Source organism: Mauremys reevesii, linkage group 4, assembly GCF_016161935.1.
Source record: "Mauremys reevesii isolate NIE-2019 linkage group 4, ASM1616193v1, whole genome shotgun sequence".
In the NCBI taxonomy this organism is placed as follows: domain Eukaryota; kingdom Metazoa; phylum Chordata; order Testudines; family Geoemydidae; genus Mauremys; species Mauremys reevesii.
The window spans coordinates 117955654-117979849 of record NC_052626.1 but is presented as its reverse complement, the minus strand read 5'-3'; the positions used below and the strand labels follow the sequence as shown (position 1 = coordinate 117979849).

The 24196-nt window shown below is 47.6% G+C and overlaps 1 protein-coding gene across 7 annotated transcripts in view; it reads left to right on the top strand.

The window, feature by feature from the left end:
• Positions 1 to 19016, top strand: part of DAGLA (diacylglycerol lipase alpha) — a 110027-nt gene extending 91011 nt beyond the window's left edge. For 3 of the 7 annotated variants that reach the window (XM_039536508.1, XM_039536506.1, XM_039536507.1), the window contains one exon: positions 3952 to 9877. In XM_039536508.1, coding sequence (XP_039392442.1) covers positions 3952 to 4879 — 928 coding nt within the window. In that variant the 3' untranslated portion in view covers positions 4880 to 9877. Of the gene's footprint in view, positions 1 to 3951; positions 9878 to 18175; positions 18191 to 18742 lie in introns of those variants that run through there. The other 4 variants (XR_005597909.1, XR_005597908.1, XR_005597906.1 and 1 more) reach the window with 4 other exon arrangements.
• The last annotated feature ends 5180 nt before the right edge of the window (positions 19017 to 24196 follow it).

The window sequence follows — 24196 nt, the reverse complement described above, 5'->3', positions numbered from 1 at the left end:
TTAAATATTAATTTATAACATGGGATACAAATATTATAAGTGAGATTAATGCAAGCATCAGTTTACAAACATTTCATAAAGTCTAAGCACATTTGCATACTCTAATACCTATGTTAACGATACCAACACACAGGTGAGCCAGATTGGTTTCCAGCTATATATTTGTCAGTGTTCAGTTGAGACCTAAGGCCTTGGCATGAGCTGGCACCTGTGCTGCCAGAGTCACAAGTACCCTTTGAAAATTGTGACTGGCCCATGTGTGAAGTATAGATTCAGTAGCTGCTCAAGTGGGATTTTTACCTAGGAAATAAAGAAGATCATATCATGCTAAAAGTCCATTGATACAGCAAAGTGAAACCCAGTGGTGAAAGGACATGGCAACTTTCCTTCTTACTCCAGGGCAAAGAAGGGGTTTCCCTTGGGACAAGACTGGGATTTGGTGGTGGGGCAAAGCTTGCATCCCTGCAGAGTAGATTTCTATTTTCCAATACCCTGTAAATATGATGGTGCTGGTAGTAATAGATGGTATCAATGGTAATAGATACTATCTGAGACTGTCATGGTGAGCAGAATGCTACATTTTGTATAGCTGCTCATGTAAAGTGTATCCCAAAATGATTTATAGCGTAAATAAAGTTATTACAGAAAATTGCAGAGGAAGAGAGAAGTACAGAGGCATGGGCAAGGGGGGAAGGTATGTTCCCAACTGAGATGTGAAATGAAGAGACTGTAAGGCAGATGAACCCAGGAAGGCTGGCAGGAGCTGCAGAGAAGAAGACTATCATAGTGAGGGAGGCCAGATTAGTGATGGACAGGAAGCAGGCCAGGGCAGAGAGAGTTGGAAAGGGAGTAGGCAGTGACTGTGAGGCTGGCTGGAGACAGACCATTGGGAGTTATAAAAACAAGGAAGGTAATTTTCAGTCAGAATGAGATGGGGAGCCAGTGGAATTGTGTAGGGGAAAGGAAACGAGTGTGGTTGTACCTGTGTGAGGGTTTGGGGGCATATGCACGTGCTGGGATTGGCAGAGCTGGGACTGGGGAGGCCACAGAACGAGAGTTGCAGTAGTCAAGGTGAGAGGAGGAAAGGACTTGGATGAAGATTGCAGAAAATGTGAAGCTGAGGGAGTGACTTATGGACATGGTTGCATTGGAGATAGGCCAGTTCGTAGACATGAGCGATGGAGGAGGAAGACTATAGACCAGGGGTCGGCAACCTTTCAGAAGCGGTGTGCCGAGTCTTCATTTATTCACTCTAATTTATGGTTTCGCGTGCCGGTAATACATTTTAATGTTTTTTTAGAAGGTCTCTCTCTATAAGTCTATATAGTATATAACTAAACTAGTGTTGTATTGTAAAATAAACAACGTTTTCAAAATGTTTAAGAAGCTTCATTTAAAATGAAATTAAAATGTTGATCTTACGCTGCCGGCCCGCTCAGCTCGCTGCTGGTCTGGGGTTCTGTTCACCTAGGCTGGCAGAGGGCTGAGCGAGGCCTGCGGCCGGGACCCCGGCTGGCAAGGGTCCGTCAGCCAGAACCCAAGACCAGCAGCATGCTGTGCGGGGCCGGGACCCAAAGGGCTGGGGGCAGAGGGCTGGAGTCAGGGCTGGGGGCTGGGTATGTGGGGGGGTGTAGGTGTCAGAGCAGAGCGGGGGCTGGGTATGGGTGGGGGTGCCGGTGTCAGGGCTAGGGTTGAGTGTGGGGGGATGAAGGAGTCAAGCAGAGGGCTGGGTGTGTATGAGGGAGGTACAGGGCTCAGGGCAGGGGCCTGGGGTGTGTGCGGGGCTCAGGGCAGAGGGCGTGGTGTGTGTGTGGAGGTCAGGGCTCAGGGGAGAGGGCTGGGTGACTGCCCCCCTAAGAACTCCCAACCCCGCTGCTCCTTGTCCCCTGACTACCCTGTCCTGGGACCCCACCCCTTATCTAAGCCTCCCTGTTCCTTGTCCTCGGACTGGACCCTATCCCCTACCTGGCCCCTGACTGCCCTGACCCTTATCCACACCCCCGTCCCCAGCCAGACCCCCGGGACTCCCATGCCCCATCCAACCACTCCCCACCCCCTGACAGGACCCTCAGAACTCCCGACCAATCCAACCTCCCCGACTCCCTGCCTGCGCCAACCCCTCTCCACACTCCTGCCTCCTGACAGGACCCCCAGAACTCCCAACTCATCCAACCCCCCCAGCTCCTTGTCCCCTGACCACCCCCTCCAGAGACCCCCCCCACCCTAACTGCCCCCCTCCAGGACCCTCCTTGCTCCCGGTCCCCTGACTGCCCTGACCCCTATCCACCCCCTGTCCCCTCACAAACCCCAGGACTCCCATGCCCCATCCCACTCCCCCTGCTCCCTGACTGCCCCCTCCAGAGACCTCTGCCCCAACCTCCCCGGGACCCCACCTCCCCATCCAACCCACCCTGCTCCCTGTCCCCTGATTGCCCCCACCCCTTATCCAACCCTCCCAGCCCTGGGTTCTTTACCTTGAGGCTCCACGCAGAGCCAGACATGGGCCCCGCCAGAGAGCACAGCCCCGGCCCTCAGAGCACTGCGCGCGGCGGCGGCAGAGCTCCAGTTCAGCAGGGAGCGTGTCTGCCTCCCCGCAGAGCCAAACGCTGCCCTGCGGGAGCGCACAGCCCCGACCCCCCAGAGCGCTGCACGCGGCAGCAGGGCTCCAGGGGAGGGGAGGAGGCGGGGGAGGGGCCGGCAGCTTGCTGCGCTCAGCCGGCGCTCCGACCCCGGAGCGCGGACCCCGCGGCTTGCCGTGCCGGGAGAGTGGGGCCATTTGCCCACCCTGTGCGCACGTCTATGCTTCTGCTCCCTGCTCCCGCATGGGGAGGAGAGCGGGCGAGGCTGGGCAGGATTTTTAATGGCATGCTGGAGTCCAGGCAGGCTCCAGCGTGCCATTAAAAATTGGCTTGCGTGCCGTCTTTGGCACGCGTGCCATAGGTTGCCGACCCTTGCTATAGACGGTTGGTGCAAATGGGGGTGAAGAGACGGAGCTGTGCTTGAAGGGGCCACTTCTATCCCAGAAAAGGACTTCTGTTTCTGAGATTTCAGATAAAGGAAGCTGAGAGGAAGCCGTGCACTTATCTGGCTAAGATATATAGGGAGGCTGAACATGACGGTGTCATTAAAGGTGTTGAAATATGTACCCCTGGGATAAAACTGAGTAATAGCTGAAGTTAAAGAAATAGATGAGATAAGAAAATAGGAGAAGACTGGAAACAGAGGGTTTCTAGGCCCTGAGCAGGAGCCATCACCTGAGACAGAGTGAGAGGCTATGCAGGGGCAGAACCATGACAGTAGAGCAGCCAGAGGAGGGAGCAGTCCTGCCATGAGCGCAGGGGACTGGACTAGATGACCTCTCAAGTTCCTTTCCAGTCCTTCATTCTGTGATTAGTGAAGGCTACAATGAGGCCAAAAAGAGAGGTAAGAGCAAGCAGAGAGGAGGAAGAGGCTGTTGACTACCCAGAGGAGAGAGACTTCCATGTTCTAGCCAGAGCAGACTCTAGAGTGGAATAATGTGAGGCTATTCTTGTTTTGGAGGTGGGTGAAGGGGAGAGGAGGTTACTCTCTCAAGCCTTGTGCTGTGAAAGGGAGGGTCAGAGATAGGGCAGTCCAGGATTGGAGCCTGCTGCTGCTTCACTTTCCATCATTTCCTTCCAGGGGAGAGGCTACTCAGGGAACTAGGTACAGGGTGATGGGTTAAATTTGTGGCAGGCGAGAGCTTTAACTGACAGTGTTGGAAGGTAGGAGGTGGAGATTGAGATGCTGACTGCCAAGGTGTATGTGACAGTGCTGGGCCCAGAGGTGATATCTGATGTGCACTCTGTAAGCAGAGCTATGTCAGTGCGGAGAGATGGTGTCTGGGACTCCCTCATTTACACAGGAATGAGCTGGTATCAGTCAGGTTTCAGAGTCATGCAGCTACCTCATGTTTCTATTGTCTCTTTGCAGGAGCAAGTCCCATTCTGAAATCAGTTTGGAGGGGTTTTATGAGACCAAGCTCCTTTCTCCTGTGCAGAAGGACCCCGTGGAACTACTGCTTCTGGACACCAAGGAGCGCTTGTCTGTGGACCTGCAGGACCGTCGCGCTCCTCTCGCTACCATGGAAAGTCTGTCTGACAATGAGTCCATCTACAGCTTTGAGTCGAGGCGCTCCTCTGGCTTTCGGAGCATCCGCGGTTCACCCAGCCTCCACGTTGTCATGGAGAAGGATGAGACGCACTGCTTTTATATAGACCCCGTTATCCCTGAGGAAAACCCCTCCCTCAGCTCACGGACAGAGCTGCTTGCTGCCGACAGCCTCTCCAAACACTCCCAGGAGACCCAGCCCCCGGAGGCCTTGCACAACAGTGGTGGCACTACCCCCCAGCGACGCGGCAGTGAGGAAGGGGCTGGTAGCGAAGGGGACCACGTTTCCTTCACCCCTCGGGAGGAACTGACCCTCCAGAATGGACGGCTCACTGATGTGCCCAGTCCACAAGTGCTGGAGTTTGCTGAATTTATAGACAGCCTCTTTAACCTGGACAGCAAAAGCAGCTCCTTCCAGGACCTCTACTGCATGATGGTATCTGACAGCTCCAGTGACTTTGCTGAGATGCCCAAGTCAGTCAGTGATCAGGAGATCCTGCTGAGAGCACAGTATGAGCCCAACCTAGTCCCCAAGCCCCCTAGGTTGTTTGCTGGCTCAGCAGATCCCTCTTCTGGCATCTCGGTCTCACCCTCCTTCCCTCTGAGTTCATCTGGGGAGCTTATGGACATCACTCCCACAGGCATGAGCAGCCAGGAATGCCTGGTCACTGACAAAATCCGGACTTCCACTCCAGCTGGTCATGTGACCAGCCCTGCCAAGCAGGAGGACCTCATGATCTCAGCCCTCTAGTGCAGGAGTGAAGGGGTGAGGCTCCAAGAGCCAATCCCATGAGCTGAATGCTGGGATAACACTTGGAGGAGCTGGTCATTGGGCAGTTCGGAAGTGGAGGAGACGCCTGAGAATGTTCCTTCAGGGGTGCCATGCTGGTGGCATAGTGACGTCAGGGGGATGGATTCCGTATGCTGGGTCGTATGCTTAAGTTTGGGAGAAGATGTACTGCCTCTCAAAGCCTGCTACACTAAGAGGGTCTCATCAATGGAGTTAGATGTTTGGTTTCCCTACCTCAGCCTACTGGATTAAATCAGGGGGCAGATTCCCTGCCTTGGGGCATCTGCTGAGGCACAGGGCTCAGATTTCCTGCTTGAGGGAGTCTGCTGGAGTCAGGGGGTGGATTCCCTGAGGTTAGAGGACTGGAATAACAGAAGTAAGGGTTGGATTACCTCCCTGTTGTCATTTAAGTGGTGTCAATAGTGAGCAGATTGCGACTTTGGGCCCAATTGCACTAACACGTCATGTCTGACCCAAGCACCAATTTGTCACCCTTTCATGGTGTTTGTTTTTATAAGACACTCTCTCCCGTTTTAAAGCCATTGGAGCTGTATTCCCGGGGAATGCAGCCACCCTCTCCCTGACCAGGCACAGCGAGAATCAGGCTGGCACTGTGTGTTTTCGCTTCCCCAATTACCTCTGAGTTCATTGACTACCAGGCTTCTTCTGAGAAGAAAGGAAATCCATGTACTAGAGAGCTGAAGGCCACTGCTGCATCTGTCCTCCATAAGAGGGGTGGAGAAGGTCTCTTGGGTCTCGCCTTCATCACTTCACAGCTCCCTGGACCACTCAAAACTGGAGACGTTCCCATCACAGACTGACAGGATTTTCATCTCAATACCACATGGATGGATTGGTTTAAACTAGCTTTTGGTATTTAAAAGGCTTGCCAGTGCCCAGCATTATCTGCCAGGTCCCTGTGGAGCCTGGGAGCCTCCTTGGGCCTGTTCCTGGTCGTCAGTCCACTTTCCCCGCAGACCAACGCTGGTCTCTGCCATCGGAGTTCAGGGAAAAGATGAACCTTTACCAAGTGTTGAAATCTCATGTATGTTTACAGAGCTGCTAAGCTTTTCAGAAGGTATTCATTACGCAAATTGGAAAGCCTTCCTGGAGCAAGAAGAATGTTCTCTCTCCCCTTCCCTTGCCGTTCCCTCAGTTTGGGGGCTGAGGGGAGAGTGGAGGGGGCAGGAGGTGCTGTTATTGCAAATCCTTGTTTCAAAGTGGAGGCCCTTTGATCCAAGCCCAAGGGGAAGCTGCATGCCTCCTCCCCCGCCCCCCCCCCCACAAGGGTTCATCCCCTTCACCCTACTGCACGACAACTGGTTAAAAAGCCCCAGTATGTTGTCAACAAAATTGTGACTGAGCAACCCCTCCTGTTGCTCTCAATTCCAGTGCCCAGGGTAGCCTGCTGGCTCTATCGAATTAATGGAAGGGATTTTCCGATGATGGAAGCAGGAGGGAGACTAACTGCCTAAGCAGTTAAACATACTGTGACCTACAAGAGTCCTCTAACTGGAAAAAGACTTCATATCAGAACTCAGCAGAACCAATCCGTGTCTCTGCAGCTCTGCCCTCCTTCACCGGAAAAGAATCTCCTGTTTGAGTCAGTAGTAAAAAGCCCCATCTTACCGGAGCCCTTGGCTGTGCAATTCCCAGTACAGTGAGAATTCCATGCTTCTGATAGGTTAGCCCCATTACACAACGGGAATCGATGGGTCCAATCCACCATCACGGTACAGCTTTGTTGTTGGTTGTTTGTGCTAGCTGCTGTACAAACACCAAACAAAAAACAGTGTAAAATGGCACCAAATAAGAACAGGAACGTTTTTACCCCCACTCAGCATGGCAATGTTGAATTGGCTCCTATGTGTCCAGCGTGACAGTATCTTGTAGGGTAGAGTCCCCAGTCCCCACCATGAAGTGCTTAGTCATTGGGAGTGCAGACGTTTCCATTTATAAATACTAAAACAAAACCTTTTAACTGTCCCAGTAGTTTAGATTCCAAATGTGACCTTTCTTAAGACTCCGGCAATCAGAAGGAAGAATGTCCTCCAGATTCTAAATATCTTTTTTTTTTTAATCTATTAGTTGCTGAGCAACAAAGTTCCTCTTTTTTTTTTTTTTAATAGGCCCTACCAAAAAGAGCAGTGTGGTGTGTTCCCCTTGCTGGCTTTGCAGCAACAGTTAACCAGCATTGTGCTGACAACATGAATGGGTCTGGCACCAGTACAAGAACAGCTATTAATACCATCCTCCATTGGAAGTGCAGGGCAAGAACGCATGGTAAGGGAATTAAAAGGTGATTTTCAGGAAGGCATTACAGGGAGCACTACAGTTTAGAATAACAAGGGGAGTGTGCAGAATTTAGGGAGTCGGACTAGCAGGCTAGGCTCACCACCTGCAGCAGTCTGCTGAGGGTGCTACAGCGTGGACAGGGTGACACCCTGCCTCAAGCCGTCTGCTAGCCTTGGGGAAAGGGCGCATGTTCCTGCCTTGCCCAGTAGGCTGAGGTCGGGTGGTAATAACAACACTTAGCACTTATCTAGCGCTTTATATCTTCAGAGCACTTTACAAACATTAATGAAGAAATCATCCCAACCTCTAGTAGTTAGGTACATAGCTACTGTATTAGGAGATGCCTCAGAGAATCTGCTGAGGCTAGGTGAAGCCGATTCCCAATTTTGGGAGATTAGGGGGTCAGAGTCACAGAAATTATGGGATCAGATAGCTTCCCTGGTAGTGAAAGTTTCGTTAGCATTTAAGTGATTTCACTAGTGACGAGATTATAAATGGGTCACACTATTGCACTAAGATGTCACATCTAACCTGGGCATCCCTTTGTTGCAGTTGTATGTTTTAACACTGTCTACTTGTTCAAAGCCATTGGATTACAGGGAATTCAGAAGCTCTCTCCCTGACCAGCTGTAGAGGAATCAGGCAAGCAGAGTGCGTTCTTGCTCCCCAGTTTACATGCTCTGTGGCTGTGGGGCTTCTGCCCAGGATTTGGAAATATGCAGCCTCCCGTGTCCCAGGGCTGCTGCTGACCAAAGAAGAGGGGAGTTGAGGTGTGCGAGGGTCCAGTTAGCAAAGTTTCCAACTCCAGTATCTCATGGCTTCCCCTCTTGTAGTCATTTTTCATTGTCCCCTCCTGGGAAATCAGGACTCTTTGCACAGAGTAAACCCATGCTCTCTGCACCAGCACTGCCCAAACACACGTTAAATTTCCCCCTTGAAGTGACTGAAGTGTAACTCCACCCCATTGTCTTATGCATTATAGAGAGCATTTGCAAAACGCAGCCTCCCATTGCACCCAAAAGAACATATTTGATGTGTTTTTGTTTAACACTGAACCCATCACTAATCTGTCATAAATACTCTATGCTGCTCTCCACCTTCTCTGCCTTTCCTCTGCTCTGATACATTTTCTGAGACAACCATACCTAGCACTTAAGGTTCCTTCACTGCTTGACTGCTGGATCTTATCCTCCAGCTCCTGTGCAGTCACCTTGTGCCTTTAATGTTTGGATGGCCCATTGAAATGTCAATGGGACATCACTGGGGCAGTACTGGATGTACCTGACACGTTAGAGAGCAGCTAAGCTGTTTAATTGTTTGTGTCAGTTCTTGGGGCACACTCTTGCCTTCCATCCCAATCAGTGGATGATTGGTACTGGAGTGCCGTTCCAGTGAAGGGTCAGAGCAGAAGGCACCCAAAATGCTGGAGCTGAGAGGCTGGTTTTGTGCACCTTAAAAATTAAAACGTATAAAGTGAAACCTAATACACCAATGCAGCTTTGCCAAAGAGTCCAACAAAGAAACCTCCCCAATTAGGCACTTTGTGAATAATAATGAGACTGTACTTGCATAGCATGTTTTATCTTCAAAGCCCATAGCAGACTGTGATGGACTGTAACCCTGAAACCTTGGAACATTCAGGGACAACATGTGAGGCTTTAAACCATTGTAACAGCACCAGTTTAACTCCCATGCCTCCTAGGTCAAAGAGAGATGGGCTCTAATCCTGTCTCTGAAAGTAGTAAGGACCCATGAAGGGCTGTATGTGCTTGGGTGATCGATATTTCTCTTGTGCTTTTTCAAACACTGGCATATTTTTGAGCTGCCCTCTGGGCATTAGGAGCTTGATCCAAAGCCTATTTAAGTTAATGGAGAGATTCCCATTGACTTCAGTGGACTTGGATCCGGCCTTTGGAGCAGTTTTACATCAGGTTTTAATGTGTGGAGGTCCTTTCATAAATTATTTTCTTGTTTGTGTTGTGGTTGTGCCCTAGTCAGAGACCTGGACCCTCTTGTGCTAGGTGCAGCACAGACACAGAACAAAAAGACAGTCCCTGCTGCAGAGAGCTGATGATCTCTTCACTACCCTTCCTTAGATCTGTACTTCCAGTTTGGGACCATCTCCTGCTGCTACCGCTTTCCTCTCTTCTCTCCTAAGCTGGTGTCTGCCTCTACCCCTTTCACTCAGTCAGGAGCCCTCTCCTCTCTTTTCTTGGTGCCCCAGATGGTGAGGTTACTCTGTGTCAAGAAGATGGTGCCCCAGTCCATGTCCTGTTTGGCACCAGTTGCAGCGCTCTATCCCACCTTCCCCATCCTGACTCCATCCACCCAGCTCACCATTGCCTTGGCTTCTGGACTGCTGTCCACCTGTTCTCACCTGGAAAGATGTTGAGCTCCCTCAGTGCTTGATGGCTTCTATGGGAGTTGAAGGTGCTCAGCACATCATAGGAAATGGTCAGGACTTTGCAGCTTGGAGCCCTAGGTGCGTACTCCACCTTCTGATGTATGATTTAAGTGTAAATTTGCAACTCTAGTAGTTTTTCCTTTTAATTTTATTCAGAAGTAGTGGTAGCTAATACAAAACACTATAGACTTTCCAGAGCTCTAAAATTGCAAAAAATGGTCTAGAGCAGGAGTGGGCAAACTTTTTGGCTTGAGGGCCAAATCAGCTTTTGGAAATTGTATGGCAGGCCAGTTAGGGGAGGCTGGGCCTCCCCAAACAGCCAGGCGTGGGCCCGGCCCCCGCCCCAATCCCCGCCCCCCCCGAGAGTCCCCTCCTACTCCTGCCCCATCCAACCCCCCCGTTCCCTGATGGCCCCCCCAGGACCCCTGCCCCATCCACACACACCCTGCTCCCTGTCCCCTGACTGCCCCCGGAACCCCACCCAACCCCTCCACTCATTCCTGAATGCCCCTGGGACCCCTGCCCCATCCAACCACCCCTTCTCCCTGACCGTCCCTAGAACCCCTGCCCCTGACTGCCCCCTGCTGCCCCATCCAACCCCCCTCCTTCCTAACTGCTCCCCGGGACCCCTGCACCCATTCAACCCTCCAGACTAAACCCAATTTTTTCAATCTTCCCTCATAGGTCATGTTTTCTAGACCTTTAATCATTTCTGTTGCTCTTCTCTGGACTTTCCCAGAACTGGACACGATACTCCAAGTGAGGCCTAATCAGCATGGAGTAGAGCAAAAGAATTACGTCTAGAGTCTTGCTTACAACACTCTTGCTAATATATCCCAGAATGATGTTTGCAATGGTGTTACACTGTTCTCATATTTAGCTTGTGATCCACTGTCACCCACAGATCCCTTTCCGCAGTACGCCTTCCTAGGCAGTCATTTCCCATTTTGTATATGTGCAACTGATGGTTTCTTCCTAAGTGGAGTGCTTTGCATTTGTCCTTATTGAATTTCATCCTATTTACTTCAGACCATTTTTCCAGTTTGTCCAGATCATTTTGAATTTTAATCCTGTTCTCCAAAGCACTTGCAACTCCTCCCAGGTTGGTACTGTCTGCAAATTTTATAAGTGTACTCTCTATGCTAAATCATTGATTGACATTGAACAGAATTGGACCCAGAACTGATCCCTGTGGGACCCCACTTGAATTACTGATAACTACTCTCTGGAAATGGTTTTCCAACCAGGTATGCACCCACCTTATAGTAGCTACATCTAGGTTGTATTTCCCCAGTTTGTTTATGAGGAGGTCGTGCAAGACAGTATCAAAACACTTATTAAAATCAAGATATACTACATCTACCGCTTCTCCCCCATCCACAAGGCTTGTTACCCCGTCAAAGATACGGTCCCTTTCTATTTTATTGAATGTTCCTTTGTACTGGAACACCTTATCTATCTTCATGATATTGTTCAGTATTTTATATATCTTTATGATGTCCCCTTCTGATTTGTCTCATCTCTATACCTATGCAGTCCCAATCTTACCCATCTCTTCATATGGACGGTTTTCCATGCCTCTGATCAGAACTGCACACAGTATTCCCAGGGAGGGTATCTCATTGACTTATAGAATGGTATTATATAATATTTTCAGTATCTTTCTCCCATTCTTCATGCATGTTAATGTTTTTCTGCTTTGTTGACCACAGTTGGGCATTGAGCAGAGGTCTTCATTGAACTGTCTACAGTGCTGCCCAGCTCTTTTTCCCTGAGTTGTTACAGTTACTTTGGAACCAGTAAGGCATATGAGCAGTTCAAATTATTCCTTACAATGCCCACAAGCTTCATTAATCAACACTGAGTTTCAGCTGCTGTTGTGTTCCTCATTTGCCTTTCTTGACTAGGCTCTTCTGAAATCCCTTAAGGTTTTAGTCTTCTCCAATCTTGGCTAATCTAAATTTTTTTTGTCATCTTCCAGTGTTCCCACCTTGCCCCTTTTCCAGATCATTGTTCTATATATTACATAGCACTGGTTCTAGTGTGGAATCTGGAGAGCAGTCCACTGCTAACAAGGCAGAACAAATATCACCCAGCCTATGCAAAATGTTCATATTTTCCTTTGCAGATTTTACTTGCAGAACAAGCAGGTCTATAAATTCCGTGTGGCAGCTTGGAACGTCCTGGACTGCTCAGTTCCAGGCTATTTGCCATTTCTCTGCTTGTGTACATGCGCACAGGCACACTGGCAAGTACCTTGTGTACTTTTAAACGCCACCTGCTCCAGCTAAATCTCACTTTACCATTGTGCAGGAGGGCAGCTTAGTATAATGTTTAATTTCCCATGGTGATGAGCAGCGCTTTCTCTGGTAGGTGCCTTGGGAACTCCCCAGTTCTGGTGCCTTGTTAGAGCCTGGTCTTCATTATGCTAAGTAAAGCAAGCACACTTACATTCAACCAAAAGGCTAACCCCAATTTACCCCTTCTCCCCATATACACAACATACGGACAGTCTGGCTGCAGAGACTTTCTTACTTTGTGGCAAGGACAGTGGCTTTTAATCTACTCTTTCTGGTTACAGTAGCTCTGTGTGATTCGTATGTTCCGTAGATATCAGGAAAGTATTAAAATCTATATGCTAAGGTGATTAAGTAAATAAAATGCCATAACACTTGATGGCAAGACATCCTAAATTAACCTATTGCAAACCCCTACTAGTTCTGCCTTTTATCAAAGTCCCTCCAGCCTTCCACCAATTTGCAGAATTAATTGTTTTCTTTTTCTCTGTCTGTAGTACAGTTTAAGTCTCAGATTCCTTCTTCCGAAGATCCCTCCGCATTGTCAGTGACATCTCCTATCTGAATCTACCCAAATCAAAACTGGGTTTTTGCTAAGAGGGTCATTGTTTTGTTATGTTGCCCCAACCTTCGCGCGTTCAGTTTCTCTGCATTTTTTCAGAGCGAAGGGACAATCCCCTTGATCCCTCTTCTTTCAGTTTAGGGTGATATTGGGGGTAAATAACTGTTAGCTAAGTGCATGCTCCCTCTCTATTGTTCCTTAGCAACAAAAGTTACTAGTTATAAGAGTAGAGGGAAGTAAAAGAGTAATGGATTAAATGGGTAATGTATTAAGTCTGAGGACTCAGTGTAAAAGAAAAACTGAACATAGAACAAACAGGGGCACTATTATTACAAGCATGACTAGTATGGTAGGCGCTGTACAAAATGATACATTACATGAACTATTAAACAAGGAAACGATAAATAGATTTAACAGTATGGCAGCCTGCCTGGAGCAAGGCATTATGTGCAGTGAGCTCGGTGTTGGTCCTTTAATAGTTAAATTAAAGTTAAACTCAAAATTTGGCTGTCCGCACCTTTAAACTTGTAAACGAATACAAAAAGTAACCGCTTGGTCACAACATGCAAATGAAGGTCCTGACCCAGCCCAGGATTCTAGGTTAGAATTGAGGAAGTCCTCTCCTGGCCTAGCTCTGCCCAGCACCCCTCCTGGGATGAAGCAGGTACATGTTCTTAATTTGCCTGTGCTTTCCTGATTGGTTACTGTCTCTTTCCAGCTCTTCTAGGCTCGTGGAGGACTGTCTTGGTGGTACCCAAGCCTGAGTGGGTTTGTCTCAGGTAGGGTGGTGTCAGATTGCTGACACTTCCAGCCAGGATCAGAGAAGGCCTGATAGAGCATTGGCACAAGCAGCAAATAGTCCTTATTGTTACTGAGAGAGGATACACACATGCTCATTCCTCACTAGCAGTGCACACAACTCCTCTTACTCTGTCTGAAGGAATGATCTATAAATCCACTGCTCATTTTTCACAGACGTTCTCTCCTCTGGTCTTCTATATGAGAGATTGTCCCCCTCTCTGTAGCCTCCAGCAGGACTGGCACAACCAGGAACTCCGCTCTTCCTTTTCAGTGGCTACTGTGGAATTTAAGGTCTCTGTATATTCCCACACCACTCTCTTCCAAGCTGGAGCATCTCACGTCCTCTTGTTAATGTCCAGATCTGCAGTCAGCTGTGAAACTAAACGACCAGATGTCAAAGCCACATCTCTTGTCCATGGGTTCCCTCCAGTGTTGTCCTTGAATGGCCCAAGGTTACATTCCATCGCACATGCTGTGACTGAGAAAGTCTCATTGTCCTGCTGTGAGTTAGGCAACTATTATTGCCATTTTACAGGCGGGAAAAGCGAGGAAGAGAGGTAGTTACTTGCCCAAGGTAACATAGTGGGTCTTTCTTAGGGCATGTCTACACTTAGCAGTAGATCCACACTGCTGCAATCGATGCAGCGAGTGTTGATTTAGCGGGTCTGGTGAAGACATGCTAAATCGATGTGAGAGTGCTCTCCCATCGATTTGTGTACTCCACCTCCCCGAGAAGCATAAGGGAAGTCGATGGGAGACACTCTCCCATCAACACAGTGCAGTGTAGCCACTGTGGTAAGTGGATCTAACTATGTCGACTTCAGTTACATTATTGATATAACTGAAGTTGTGTAAGTTAGATCGATTTACTGCGATAGTGTAGACCAGGTCTTAGATATAGGATTAGAATTTGGGAATTCCTGGTTCTGAAGCCTGTGCTCAAGTCACTAGATCATCCTCCTCTTGCAGAAAAGTTTGTAAAGAATGTGTAAGATGGATTGATCTGCGTTCTTTTCCCTTCAGCCTCAAGCCCATGTTGGGGTGTGTCTCTTATGTGCTAGTAATATTCCCTTCCCACCTACTAGGATCCCTTATTATGATAGAGGCCACGCCTAGCACCTCCTCTGCCCCCACAACAGGAAGTTGTGATATAGCAGGGATCATCCCCATGGGGACTGCAGTTCCTGTTTGCTTTGATCAGTGTTATACACCCCACTCTAAGAGTCAGGGGCTTCACTGCCAAGTAAGATGGTAGGAAACCATATTAATGTGGTGGGCAAAGACTGAAACCCAAATCTCTGAGTATAAATCCTGTGTAACTGGAATTCTGATGATTTCTGTAGAAAGGAAGCCCCTAAACTAGAACTGTAGTCCCAGAGGTGTGGAGTGCTGTTCTCCCCACATCAGGAGGCTAATTGTGGGGCTCTCAGCTCCCTCAATGAGGTGGGTGTGCCAGAGGCAGCATGCTGCCTTGCTGCTTCTGTTCCCACATTCCACTGTAGTGGGTTTCTACTTCAGCATCTCCCTGCCAAATTCATTCCCTGTGCTTCTCTCAGAGCCATCCCACTCTGTACCCTGAGCAGGAGGAGAGGGAATGAGGATGCTGTTGGCATAAACTATGGCTCTTTCAAGGCACATACACTGGAAAATTCAAAACAAAACCAGAGAGAGAGCAGATCCAGTTCCCTGATGTATGAATTTTGTCATAGGAAATGGTCCCAGGAGACATCAGGAAATGTACGAACTTGCCTTCAAGCACTTTGCTGTCTCCATTAATGTTGTTTTCATTGCTTCTGTGCTTGTATTCATGTCTTTGTTGTGCCTTTGTTTTCTATTGCAATGCAAGGATCCTGTTTGGGACAGGACACCTGGCCTGCTAGTTTCCTTTTCCCACTTGCAGAGACAGGTACAGTGCTCCTACTTGGGAATGGGAAGGAAGGGAGATGACAGGTGGGGACTGGACCAGCATCACTCTGGTGCCAGTCTTTGTTTTCCCATCTTGGTTAGGCCATGCCATGTTTCCTCACTGTCCCCTGCTCCCTCAGGTTGTCTTAAAGTGCCAATAGCAAAGCCAGACTGATCTGAAGCAGGTCTCCTTCTCATACCCACACAAGCATATAAGTCACTCTGCTGGATTGATCTAGTTTGGTATCTTGTCTTGGGCAAGGACAGTTTCCTGCTGTACTATGGGAAAATGACCCCCGACATGCACCATGTCTAGCCAGTCATGCAATTCTGTATTTGTCTCCTGGCTGGTGTTCAGAAGATTTAGTCATAATAAGCAAAACTGCCCCTGTTTTTAACTCTGGCTCTGTTCTGCAAGATTTCATGATGAAAGGAACTTACTGTGTTTAAACTGTGCATTGTATATATGGTGTAACTGACTGCACTTAGACTGTGGCTCTAGAACAGTGATCTTCCAACGCAGGGGTGGGCAAACTTTTTGAGCCGAGGGCCACATCTGGGTGGGGAAATTGTATGCAGGGCCGGGGCGGGGGTTGGGGTGCAAGAGGGAGTATGGGATGTGGGAGGGGGTGTGGTGTGCAGGAAGGGGCTCAGGGCAAGGGATTGGGGCAGAGGAGGGGTGCAGGGCATATGAGGGAGCTCGGAAGGGGGTTGGCGTGCAGGAGGGGTGCCGAGTGCGAGAGGGGGCTCAGGGCAGGGGGTAGGGGTGCAGGAGGGGTGGGAGGTGCAGGCAGAGGGCTTAGGACAGGGAGTTGGGGGGCAGGGTGCAGGAGGGGTTCGGGCTCCGGCCCGTGCCACTTACCTAAAGCAGCTCTGGGGTGGCAGCGGTGCGAACCGGGGCCAGGGCAGGCTCCCTGCACGCCTGCCCTGGCCCCACGCTGCGCCGTTCCAGAAAGCGCTGTGGCCCCTGGGGGAAGGGTGGTGGAGGGCTCCGCATGCGCTGCCCTTGCCGCGCCTCCAAGTACCTCCTCCAAAGCTCCCATTGGCCATGGTTCCCCGTTCCCAACCAATGGGAGCTGCGGGAGGCAGTGCCTGGCAGCAAGGGCAACACAGGGAGCCCTCTGCCCCCCCGCCCCTGGGGGGCTGCAGAGAAGTGGTGCCGGCCGCTTCTGAGACTGGTGTGGGGCCTGCAGCACCACGGGGGACAATCCCACGGGCCGGATCCAAAGCCCTGAGGGGCCGGATCTGGCCTGTGGGCCGTGGTTTTCCCACTCCTGTTCCAACGCCAGACTCTGACATCAGTGGGGTGGGATTTCTGCTCCTCTCCCTGTGTTTGAATCCCCTGCTAACATGGCCATGCCTTGTATTGCTTTTCTGTTTCATAGGAGAGGTCCATCCAGCCATTATGTCCCTGAGAGAGGGAAATGGTTATTTTGCCACTAGTTTAAATGATTTTGCAAAAATAAATACAATGCAGTGTAGGCAAAAGCCTCCATCAATATTGATTGGAGCTCCACTTCTCTGCTGTTCGTCATAGTCCTAGTGAAGTTCTGATGTTCCAAAATACGTGGTACATGGGCAGTACTGGAGGGGCGTTTTCCACTCCCATGTAGCATGTATGTTACTCAACATTCAGACTGGTTTATTGGCAGTTGCCTGCATGGTCTGTCGTGTCTTAACACACACTTTGGGGGCATGGTGCATACAAAGCGCTTGCATCAGAGGTGTGATTGATGGATCACTCCCATGCACCATGTCATGTCTCAACGCCCATATCAGCATGTCTGTGGCGCGCGCTGGCGGCCACTCTCTTGTGGAGAAGTGACCTCATCTGCCACGTAGAGGCCTCTGCTCCAAGCTCCCCCACCAAGCTGCTGCAGTCAGAGGTAGAGGTCAATTCAAAACAAAAGCCTCAAGCTCCCACTCCAATGACAGACTCTGTTGATAAATCCAGTGAATGGTTTATAGGTGGTGAGTCACCTCCCCATCCCTGTGGTCAGAATGGTGGCCATCAGGAGAAGGGATGCTGCTGCCTTTTAAGACTCTTTCAATTAGCCTGGCCTTTTGCAGGAGAGTCTTGTAATGATAACTGCCTGCCTGCCTGGCCTCCCAAGTATGCTGCTGCTCATGTGCAGATGGCAAGAAGAGAGGAGCCCAGATGAAGATCTCTTTATGCCCTAGTCTGCTCACTTTCCCTGTTGCATGCCCCTTGGGATGGAGCCCAGTTACATAGACTCAGTGTTACAGAACACCCAGCTTTGTTCTAATGGGGCCTTTGGGCCCTTGCACTTGGGAGGGGCTTTAGCAAATGATTGTTGCTATGGAGAAAGGTTTGTGTACAGGAGATCACACTCCTTTCCTGTTCCCATTCCCCTCCCATTCAACAGAAGTCAAGGCCCCTCTGTGTAGGAAAGCCCCACTGCCTGCTTCTTTCACCCTTTTTCACAGCTTGTGCTGGGGCAAATTGGACCAGGGCAATTTCTAGCAAACTTATTCACCCCACCTGCCTGTTTAGAGTCTTTGCATCATTGGGGAGAAGGCAACCCCCTTCTATCCAGCCCTGAGCTGCTCCAACTCCCTCTCCTGGGCCTTAGAGAGCCTTCATATGCAATCACTGGGGAAGCAGCAAAGGAGCCCATGTTCTCACACTTGCTCAAGAGGTCACTGCCCTTCCCAGGAATGCTGCCTGCTGGATCCCTGCTCCACATTGCCCCAGCATGAAGGCTAAAAGGAAACTCAAGCACTCTTCATGTGCCATTCTCATGTGACTTTTTTGTACCTATGTATGAAAGATCTAAACTAATATTGCTGTAAAGAAAGATACAAATTAATATAGCATATTATATAAAGATATATGTATATAAAGGTTTCTGTATATTGTATAGAGCTGTGTATAAAATGGATGTAGAAGTATGGCTGGTGTATGTACCTCCCCCAAGCTTAGCCTGGAGAAGGGTAGAGCCATATAGTTTGACTGATGTGATGTCTTAAAGGACTGTGAGCAAGGATGAGAGAGTTGGAAGAAAATAACCCTATCTCTATTGCCAAGGCCCAGGGAACAACCAGGTACTGCTTCATCATTAAGGCTGCCTGGGGGGTTTCTGTGGAGAGGCATTCAGATGATGCTGAGGTCATCTCCGGGGCCACGTATCTCCCCTCTATAGGTCCCTGGGTTCTGTATCTCTCCCCCATACAGCTCTAGAGCCTTGGAGATCCTTGTGGCCCTGTATTTCCTTTCCTCTTCCCAATCCCCTGCACCCACTCTGATCTCTAAGCCTTGTATCTCTCCCTGAAAATACTAACCTCTCTGTGTCCCTGGGCAGCTCAACATGGATCATAAAGGAGAATCCTGATAGCGACAGGAAACTCCATGAGCTAGAAAATAGAAAATGCAACCTAATTGTCTTCTTTCTAGTAAGGAGGAGTTGACTAAGAACGCAAGGGTTACAGGGCAGTTTGCTGCTAGTGACTATCAGCTGTCTGAAATCAACATGCTGAGAAATGGGGTTAACATGAACAAGGGCAGTAGATTCAAAGAAACAACTCGTTTTTGGCAAAAGGTGTTCAGTGGAAGAAAGTATGAAAATCCACGAGTGTGGAAGAATGCTGGAAAGATGCCATCAGAAAGAGGCCATAATCCTTCTGCAAAAGAAACATGCAAAGAAGAAGTGGTGACCAGTGTAGCTTCACAGAGATCTGAGAGTAAAAGCTCTTCAGGGCAAAGGATTTATCTTAATCGATGCTTATAAAGCTGTTTGTGAATGTAAAAGTGCTGCTCACATTTTTATGAATAATAATAGTAAACCTGACCTGGAAATGGAAAAGGAGCAAGGGAACCAGACAGGAATACACAGGTAAGGAGAATATGGGGAACAATCTGGATGAGATCATGCTGCACAAAGGGACTAAGGGGAACAGGAGCATGGACAGCTGTTAAAAATATATGGGCAGAGGAAAGAGTGCTAAAAAGAAAATTCAGTAACTCCTCGCTTAACGTTGTAGTTATGTTCCTGAAAATACGACTTTAAGCAAACGATGTTAAGCTAATCCAATTTCCCCATAAGAATTAATGTAAATGGGTGGAGGTTAGGTTCCAGGAAATTTTACACAGTATATGTTTTAAACAATTTAATACTGTTCACAGATATGATGATTGTGAAGCTTGGTTGAGGTGGTGAAGTTAGAGGGTGGAATATTTCCCAGGGAATGCCTTGCTGCTAAATCAGCAAAGAATCCTGTGGCACCTTATAGACTAACAGACGTTTTGCAGCATGAGCTTTCGTGGGTGAATACCCACTTCTTCGGATGCAAACATTTTAAAGAAAGATACAAATTAATATAGCATATTATATAAAGATATATGTATATAAAGGTTTCTGTATATTGTATAGAGCTGTGTATAAAATGGATGTAGAAGTATGGCTGGTGTATGTACCTCCCCCAAGCTTAGCCTGGAGAAGGGTAGAGCCATATAGTTTGACTGATGTGATGTCTTAAAGGACTGTGAGCAAGGATGAGAGAGTTGGAAGAAAATAACCCTATCTCTATTGCCAAGGCCCAGGGAACAACCAGGTACTGCTTCATCATTAAGGCTGCCTGGGGGGTTTCTGTGGAGAGGCATTCAGATGATGCTGAGGTCATCTCCGGGGCCACGTATCTCCCCTCTATAGGTCCCTGGGTTCTGTATCTCTCCCCCATACAGCTCTAGAGCCTTGGAGATCCTTGTGGCCCTGTATTTCCTTTCCTCTTCCCAATCCCCTGCACCCACTCTGATCTCTAAGCCTTGTATCTCTCCCTGAAAATACTAACCTCTCTGTGTCCCTGGGCAGCTCAACATGGATCATAAAGGAGAATCCTGATAGCGACAGGAAACTCCATGAGCTAGAAAATAGAAAATGCAACCTAATTGTCTTCTTTCTAGTAAGGAGGAGTTGACTAAGAACGCAAGGGTTACAGGGCAGTTTGCTGCTAGTGACTATCAGCTGTCTGAAATCAACATGCTGAGAAATGGGGTTAACATGAACAAGGGCAGTAGATTCAAAGAAACAACTCGTTTTTGGCAAAAGGTGTTCAGTGGAAGAAAGTATGAAAATCCACGAGTGTGGAAGAATGCTGGAAAGATGCCATCAGAAAGAGGCCATAATCCTTCTGCAAAAGAAACATGCAAAGAAGAAGTGGTGACCAGTGTAGCTTCACAGAGATCTGAGAGTAAAAGCTCTTCAGGGCAAAGGATTTATCTTAATCGATGCTTATAAAGCTGTTTGTGAATGTAAAAGTGCTGCTCACATTTTTATGAATAATAATAGTAAACCTGACCTGGAAATGGAAAAGGAGCAAGGGAACCAGACAGGAATACACAGGTAAGGAGAATATGGGGAACAATCTGGATGAGATCATGCTGCACAAAGGGACTAAGGGGAACAGGAGCATGGACAGCTGTTAAAAATATATGGGCAGAGGGAAAGAGTGCTAAAAAAGAAAATTCAGTAACTCCTCGCTTAACGTTGTAGTTATGTTCCTGAAAAATACGACTTTAAGCAAAACGATGTTAAGCTAATCCAATTTCCCCATAAGAATTAATGTAAATGGGTGGAGGGTTAGGTTCCAGGGAAATTTTACACAGTATATGTTTTAAACAATTTAATACTGTTCACAGATATGATGATTGTGAAGCTTGGTTGAGGTGGTGAAGTTAGAGGGTGGAATATTTCCCAGGGAATGCCTTGCTGCTAAATCAGCAAAGAATCCTGTGGCACCTTATAGACTAACAGACGTTTTGCAGCATGAGCTTTCGTGGGTGAATACCCACTTCTTCGGATGCAAACATTTTAAAACAAATAAAAGGAAGTTCTTCACGCAGCGCACAGTCAACTTGTGGAACTCCTTACCTGAGGAGGTTGTGAAGGCTAGGACTATAACAATGTTTAAAAGGGGACTGGATAAATTCATGGTGGCTAAGTCCATAAATGGCTATTAGCCAGGATGGGTAAGAATGGTGTCCCTAGCCTCTGTTCGTCAGAGGATGGAGATGGATGGCAGGAGAGAGATCACTTGATCATTGCCTGTTAGGTTCACTCCCTCAGGGGCACCTGGCATTGGCCACTGTCGGTAGACAGATACTGGGCTAGATGGACCTTTGGTCTGACCCGGTACGGCCTTTCTTATGTTCTTATGTTCTTATGTACAGATCCGGACTAACACGGCTACCCCTCTGATACTTGCTGCTAAATGATGAACTAGCACTTGGCTGAGCCCTCATGGGTTAACACCTTCTTAATGTAGCCTCTCACACTCTATGAGGCAGCAGGAATGGAGGGGAGGGGAGACAGCATAGCAGACACAGACACACACCTTGTGTGTGGGAGAGAGAGGAAAATGCACACTGCCCCTTTAAGTTGACCCACTCTTAAGTGCATTGTCTTTTTAAGTGGATCAGGAAGTTGAGACAGCAGCTGCTGCCCCAAGCTCTCTCTCTCTCCGTCCATGTCTCCACTCTGCTCTGTATGGAGAAGGGGTAAGCAGGGTGTAGGAGCAGAGGGGAGGGGTACACCCTGACAGCCCCCCCTGCCTTCCCCTGCACAGCAAGCAGGAGGGTTGGAGAGCAGCTCCAAGGCAGAGGGCAGGAGCAGCACATGGCAGTGGGGAGAGGGACCCTGAACTGCCAGCAATTGATAGCCTGCTGGGCAGCTGCTGCACAGGGAACTTAGGGGACCAGGAGCTGATAGGGGGGCTGCCAGTCCATCCTGGTTCCAAGCCCCCACCAGCTAGCTCCAGCAGGCTGCTCTTCCTGCAAGCAGTGGACAAAGCAGGAGGCTGCCGAACGATGTTAGAAGGGAGCATTGCACAACTTTAAACGAGCATGTTCCCTAATTGTTCAGCAACGTAACAACGAAACAACATTAACCGGGACAACATTAATCCGGGACAAGTGAGGATTTGCTGTAGTCCCATTAACTCTCTATGGGTGGGTTAGACTAGATGGCCCTTGTGGTCCCTTTTAACCCTATGATTCTTTGATTAATAAATCAAGTGGAATAGCTCTCTGAATATTTATTATGGCTATTCCCAGATGAGACCCCAGGGCTGTTGGGGGAATTAATAACTCCTAAAATGACTGAGCTATTGAACTACTTATAAAAATGTCCAAAAAAAGGAGTCTATATATATTTAATAATCCATAAACAGGAACAAGTAACCAGGTAAATATAGCTACTGGTGAGAAAAAATGTGAATATGTACAAAGCAGGCACTCTGGATGTTAAACATATTACAGTGTTAAGGGAAGTAGCTAATGAAGCACAATTATTTTTGAAAAATCATGGAGTACTGTGCAAATACTAGAGAACTAGAGAAGCAAATGTGATGACAGATCTTCAAAAAAGTAAAATAAAAGGATGATCCTGGCAATTACCATCTGGTAAGTAATTTCTATTCCTAAACAAGAGATAGTGAGAGCAAATCTGTAGGGGTATCTAGGAGATGATGGTATGAACTGAATACAAGGCAAACCTCACCAAACAAACTTGATAATTGTTAATCAGATTCCAAAACTGGCAGACAAGGTAATAACTAGGGCTGTCGAGTGATTTAAAAAATTGTGATTAATTGTACTGTTAATAATAGAATACCATTTATCTAAATATTTTTGGATGTTTTCTACATTTTCAAGTATATTGATTTCAGTTACAACACAATACAAAGTGTACAGTGCTCACTTTATTTTTATTACAAATATTTGCACTCTAAACAACAAAAGAAATAGTATTTTTCAATTCACCTAATACAAGTACTGTAGTGCAAGCTCTTTATCGTGAAAGTTGAACTTACAAATATAGAATTATGTACAAAAATAAAACAACATAAAACTTTAGAGCCTACAAGTCCACTCAGTCCTATTTCTTGTTCAACCAATTGTTCAGACTAACAAGTTTGTTTACATTTGCAGGCGCTAATGCTGCCTGCTTCTTGTTCACAATGTCACCTGAAAGTGAGAACAGGTCTTCGGATGGTACTGTTGCAGCTGGCGTCGCAAGATATTTACATGCCAGTTTTGCTAAAGATTTATATGTCCCTTCATGCTTCATCCACCATTCCATAGGACACGCGTCCATGCTGATGATGGGTTCTGCTCGATAATGATCCAAAGCAGTGCAGGCCAACACATGTTTATTTTCATCATCTTGGTCAGATGCCACCAGCAGAAGGTTGATTTTTGGTAGTTTCTGCATCAGAGTGTTGCTCTTTTAAGACTGCTGAAAGCATGCTCCACACCCCGTCCTGATCAGATTTTGGAAGGCACTTCAGATTCTTAAACCTTGGGTCAAGTGCTGTTGCTATCTTTAGAAATCTCACATTGGTACCTTCTCTGCGTTTTGTCAAATCTTCAGCAAAAGTGTTCTTAAAATGAACAACTGCTGAGTCATCATCAGAGACTACTATAACATGAAATATACGTCAGAATGCAGGTAAAACAGAACAGGAAACATACAATTCTTTCCCAAGGAGTTCAGTCACAAATTTAATTAACACATTTTTTAATGAGCGTCATCAGCATGGAGGCATGTCCTCTGGAATGGTGGCCAAAGCATGAAGGCACATACGAATGTTTAGCATTTCTGGCACGTAAATACCTTGCAAAGCTGGCTATAAAAGTCCCATGCAAATGCCTGTTCTAACTTTCTGGTGACATTGTAAATAAGAAGTGGGCAGCATTATCTCCTGTAAATGTAAACAAACTTGTTTGTCTTAGCGATTGGCTGAACAAGAAGTAGGACCGAGTGGACTTGTAGGCTCTAAAGTTTTACATTGTTTTGTTTTTGAGTACAGCTATGTAACAATAAAAAAATCCACATTTGTAAGTCGCACTTTCACTATAAAGAGATTGCACTACAGTAGTTGTTTGAGGTGAACAGAAAAATACTATTTCTTTTGTTTATAATTTTTACAGTGCAAATATTTGTAATAAAAATAATTATATAAAGTGAGCAGTACAGTTTGTATTCTGTGTTGTAATT